The sequence below is a fragment of the Bidens hawaiensis genome, unplaced genomic scaffold (assembly GCF_021521415.1).
Source record: "Bidens hawaiensis isolate Kalapana, Puna unplaced genomic scaffold, B.hawaiensis_p1.1 tig00074892_1, whole genome shotgun sequence".
NCBI classification, from domain to species: domain Eukaryota; kingdom Viridiplantae; phylum Streptophyta; class Magnoliopsida; order Asterales; family Asteraceae; genus Bidens; species Bidens hawaiensis.
Genome location: NW_027502992.1, coordinates 782 through 6397, shown reverse-complemented (window position 1 = coordinate 6397; position 5616 = coordinate 782). Strand labels below are relative to the sequence as shown.

At 33.2% G+C, this 5616-nt stretch overlaps 1 protein-coding gene across 2 annotated transcripts; it reads left to right on the top strand.

The window, feature by feature from the left end:
* Window positions 1–1382: 1382 nt before the first annotated feature.
* On the top strand, window positions 1383–2546 carry LOC143606457 (uncharacterized). 2 transcript variants are annotated; one of them, XM_077082223.1, is made up of 3 exons: window positions 1383–1926; window positions 2240–2364; window positions 2449–2546. In XM_077082223.1, exons 1-2 carry the CDS (start codon window positions 1581–1583, stop codon window positions 2362–2364), a joined length of 471 nt encoding a protein of 156 aa, XP_076938338.1. In that variant the 5' UTR covers window positions 1383–1580; the 3' UTR covers window positions 2449–2546. The 2 variants fall into 2 exon arrangements, with proteins under 2 accessions (XP_076938338.1, XP_076938339.1); XM_077082224.1 differs by lacking the exon at window positions 2449–2546 and having other exon boundaries at window positions 2240–2416.
* The last annotated feature ends 3070 nt before the right edge of the window (window positions 2547–5616 follow it).

The window sequence follows — 5616 nt, the reverse complement described above, 5'->3', positions numbered from 1 at the left end:
GGTCACAAGGTTGTGCCCTATGATTAGGGTACATCCCATAATATCTATTTCCTTTATGCAATTAAACAAAACAAAACAAATAGAATATATTAGAAATATTGTCTTTTTAAAATCATTTGCAAACCCTAAAAAACCTTATTTTCAAGAATGCTCATACTATAATTATAAGTTTATAAATAAAAGTTTAGTGTAACTAAACCGTTTAATATTAACTAATGAACAATTTATTAATAATTATAATAACAAATAAATTAGTTAAAATAATAATTTAATTTTTAAGGGAACAAATAAAGTCCATGCATGTATAGAGATTAATGACGCATTAAAATGTAATTATATTTAGAGTACCGTAGAATAAAGTGAAAGAAAGGTAGTAGGAATATAACATTGGAGATAGCCATAAATCACACTTTTGTGTATGACCTAGCTTTGCTTTGCTTTAATTAATTGCATTAATATTTTTATTTATGAAAAATAAATGATGCAGTTACGGGTCACCCTTTGATATTATACACCTTCCCAAGATTATCTTAGTGTGCAAATTGTTTTTATTAAATAACGCTAACTGAAAGTATATATTTAGTAGGGTTTGGATCAAATATAAATAAAATTAACATGTTAATTGTGAGAATCAAGTAGAGTAATTATATATACAAGTAGAGTAATTATGTAATTGGATCATAGAGTAATTACATAATTATGCAATTACATCATAGAGTAATTACATAATTACTCTATGATGCAATTACATAATTACTCTAGTTGATTCTCACAATTAGCATGTTAATTTCATTTGTATATTAACTTTTTCCTATTTAGTATATGTTTTTATGGATCATGGATGATTAGATGAATTGTTTACTTAAGAATTTGAAAATAGTAGTTAATTGTGAGAGAGATTACCACTTAAAAATTTACTAATATTAAAATGTAAACTGATCAAAATAACCAATAATAAAACGAATTCAAATAAATATATTTTAATGAATTCAAAAAATAATATATTAACATGAATTCAAAAATAAATTGTATTAAAATGAATAGTTAACACTTAACAGAAAGAAGTTACATTAATAGTCACTTTCCTGGTTGTCTCCTGTTCTTGGCAAACCCTCGTGTGGCCTCTCTATAAATTATACACTCATCACTCTCATACAAAACACAACAAGAAAGAAAAAAATCAATCCCAATTTGATTTGATTTTTTTTTCTTTTGTTGATATGACACTCAGTTGGAATTAGAGCTTTAGTTCTCCACTTTTAATTATTCATCAAAGGTATTGAAAAGCTTCATTAATTATTTTAGTTATACATAAAGTAGGTTGAATTTCTTAATCTCTAATATGTTGGTAAATAGTTATTTGCTTGCTAGAATCCTCACAAAATCTAACTTTATGGTTGGTTAATTCTACATTCAGTTTCCTATCAAACTTAACTGATTTTGTACATGTTTACCAGATTTCTTTGATTTGTCTTTATGTTCAAATAAAGCTGGTTTTATTAATCATATACATATGATGTGGTAATTATGAACTTGTTTCTTTTTTGCATTACTTAACTCAGAACATCATTCTCCTATATATGGAGCATCAAGTTTGTGTTGATGTTTTAAGTGCGACGAATGCTAATGAAAAACCGGAGCATTTTGTGAGTGTGGATGATGATACAAAAGAGGAGATTAATACAAAAGAGAAACCCCGCAGTGCGAAAAAACCACCGCGACCGCAACGAGCTCTTTCTTTGGATGCTGCAGACCAGAAGCTGATCAAGGAGCTTGCTCAACTTTCCATGATTAAGAGGGCCAGGATGGAGCGTATGAAGGCTCTACTCGCGCAAAAGAAAGCTTCAAAGGCTAGTTCATCCTCAAGTAGCAGTTTATTTGCCATGATTTTCACCATCATCGTCTTCGTTGTCATCCTCTTCCAAGGTAACTTTTCGCTATTAATTACGTTACTACTTTTCACCATGTTACATTAGTCCATTTACTATGTTCATCCGCATCATCTGTAGGGCCACTTTAATCTTCAAATGATAGATAATAATATCCATGACTTGAGTTAAAAGGGTTAAATTTAAAGAATTTTCCTATATTGCTGGTCCTACAATTTTAGAAAAACAAAACAGTATATTAAAATTTGTGGGGAATTGGAACTTTGGTATGAGTCCAAAAAACAATATGTTCCCTCTTTTTGGATTATATTTGAATTTAGTTAATCTTAAAATTACATGTTGCATTGCAGGAATGTCATGCCAAATTTCATGTGGAACATTGGATGGTTCGCCTCAGCCTCAACATGAAACAAACGAGAACGCTTTGATATTTATACATCAGGAACTGAATCCATCTGCTCAAGATTCTGTTTAAGTAAGAACTAAGAAGATAATGATTCAGTAATTTGTTAACTATAACATATTTATCATGGTTAATTTTAATTTATATAATGTGCAGATTCAAAATGAAAATGATCTGGATGCCTAGCACTTTGTATAGTGGAGTTGATGGTGGGAGTTTAAATCATTAAATCAACAAATACAAATATATGCTACTAATTATTAATTAAGGTTGCAGCCTCAGCAATCTCAATATTTTTAGTTTTGAGTTTGTAATACTTATTTTTGTCAAGAATAATCATATTATGTTTTGATTTTGAATAATCCCACTTAGTTTCAAGATTTATTGTGTCTGTATGGCTGGCTGCTTTGTATGAATCTAGTTTTGTTTCAAATTCAAAATTGTTGAATCAATACTTGCGAGTAAATGATGAATGACGTAAAAGAGAATGAAGATGATTCAAAATTTGAATTTGAGGCATGTGAATGAGATCCATAAGACTCAGTTTTCTGGGGATCTCACACAACCAGTTGACTTTCAAAGAAAAAAAAATAGGATTGGAAGTACAATATTAAATAATTCCATGTGATCAAACGTTGTTCATAAGTTGCTACAAAATAGTACATTCAGGTAGGCAATAAGTAATAAACACATTATGAAGTAATACTTTAATTAAGAGTACCAATCAAGATATTTTGTTTTGTTTTTCCTTATGCCATTTAAAATGTGCATTGAACCACTCTTCACTAGTGTTAAGTCTGTTAAGACCATCGTCAATGCAAAGGGCTAAATGCACTAAAACGGTGTCTAGTCATCTGTCAGTCTGTCACATCAGTTTTTCACAAATGCACCAAAAACACATATTTTCTCTCCAATCCTACATACATCCATATCAATACTTACAATTCCACATAATCACCACTTTTATAATTAATTTATTACTCAAAATCTTTTAAAAATATGTCTTCTATTTTTCACGTTATTAAAAATAATTAAAGCAGTTAAATAAAATTATGATAACCAACTAGATTTTTAAACATTTAAATGTTAAAATATCGGATGAATTAACAAAAATTAATAAAAGAAAACAAAATTATAATTAGTTCACGTTGGACCAGAGATGTTCTACTAAATCGTTTCAAAGTGCTTGATGATCTTCGTGACTACGTAAACATATGAATCTATCCATATGTTGTTGAAACGCTAATGGGGCTCCATATTCATAACTTGGTGGTTCTTCCTCGTGTTCATCACATGACCAATTAGATATGGCATAACCTTAATCCTCCACAATCATATTATGGAGTATAATGCATGCATACAGTATATCGCTTACTATGTTTAAGTTCCAAGCTCTTGCTGGACCTCGGATGATTCCCCGTTGAGCTTAAAGAACACCGAAGGCTCTCTCAACATCCTTTCTTGCAGACTCTTGTCGGACTTTAAAAAACTTCTTTTTGTCGGTTTGGTGGATATGAAAAGCTTTTCACTAGTGTAGCCCATTGCAGAAATATACCATCTGCAAGATAGTACCCTTTCGTGTATTATGTCCCATTCACTGTAAAGTTGCATTCAGGTGCATTGCCCTCTAAAGACTTGGTTGAATAATGAGCGATTGATTGAGAACATTGATATCGTTGTTTGAACCCGCTACTCCAAAGTATGCATGCCAAATCTAGAGATCATGCGATGCAACTGCCACTAGCATAATAGTTGGATGCCCAGGGTCACCACGCGTATATTGACCTTTCCATGCAACTGGACAATTTTTCCAAGCCTAATGCATACAATCAATGTTTCCTAGCATTCCGAGAAACCCATGCAAAGATGAATGTGCCTCTAGTAGTCGTTGGATGTCATTTTGGTTTGGCCTTCTTAAATATTCTTCAGAAAAAAACTTCTATAACACACCTACAAAACTTGTGTAGGCAATTGGTAGCGGTAGTTTCACCAATGCGTATGTATTCATCAAATTGGTCAGATGTTGTACCATATGCCAACTGACGTATGGCATATTAAACTATGATTTATGTGTTTTATATGTTAAGGATTGTAATTAGGCTAGATGATAGTTTACCATAATTAGTTGTATGTGCTCTATATTAAAAGTCTTCAATTGTACACAATAATCATCAATACACAATATACAATTTCCATACCAAGTTTATTTTGATATCACAGCCTGGTCATCCAACCCTAATTCTGCCGCCAACTCTTTTTTTTTCTCCTGTTAATTTTTCTTTTTTGCTTCTTCTAAACTGCCCACAATGGCCAAAACAGCCTTCACCACAGAACACAAAACAAATCACAATTTTCACAAGTTTGGTTTCAAACTAAGTCCTACCAACTATGTATTTTGGAAAACAATGATCCAACCTTTTCTAATCACCAATGATCTTTTTGGCTATATCGATGGATCTATCTTCGGTCCATCAAAAACTATCCTCACCACATCTGACAAGGATCCTACAATAATAGCCCTAAACACTAACCCTAAGTATTCAGCATGGATCTCTAATGATGCTCATGTCCGGATGTTGCTGCTTTCAACGATTTTTGTAGCCTCATTCAAGCATGTCCAAGGTGATACTTCTCGTGAACTATGGCTTGCCCTGGAACGTGCTTATGCACCACACACATTCTCATGAGAATACACTCTCAAAACACAGTTACTCAAGCTCGAGATGAAGCCAGAAAAAATCTTTGTTGATTATCTTACACGAGCACAAGAGTATTCAGATGCTTTAGCAAACATCGGTGAGCCCATGAAAGAAAACGACGTCGTTATGCTGGCTATTTCGGGACTTCGAGAAGAATACAATTCCCTGAAGCTCACTCTGGTTGGAAGACAACCTACTGTCACTCTTTTGGAACTTCCTGACCTACTTTCTGATCATGAGTTCATGACAAAAAAAACTGATCCTACCATGCCGGCTGCCCAAGCCTTCACGGCTACAAACAACCGTGATTCAACCAGTCTACAGTTTCCAACCGAAACAGTTCATTCTCTTCAACAATTGCTGACACAATTAGGCCTTACTGTGCAGCCCAAACAACAGCCAAACCAGGCCTTTTCCACCACTCGTGGCACACCCAATCGCGGTTCCTACAATCTATGTGGTCGTGGAGGCTACAACAGTAGTAATCAAAACAACCGACAAAATGGCTCCACTACAGGTATTAGTTCTAGATTTGCTTGTGCATCTAGTCAAAATACGGTCTACGGTTCAAGCTTGCAACAAATGTGGCATTGCACGCATTCCTTCAAAATGCCCCAATCATGAC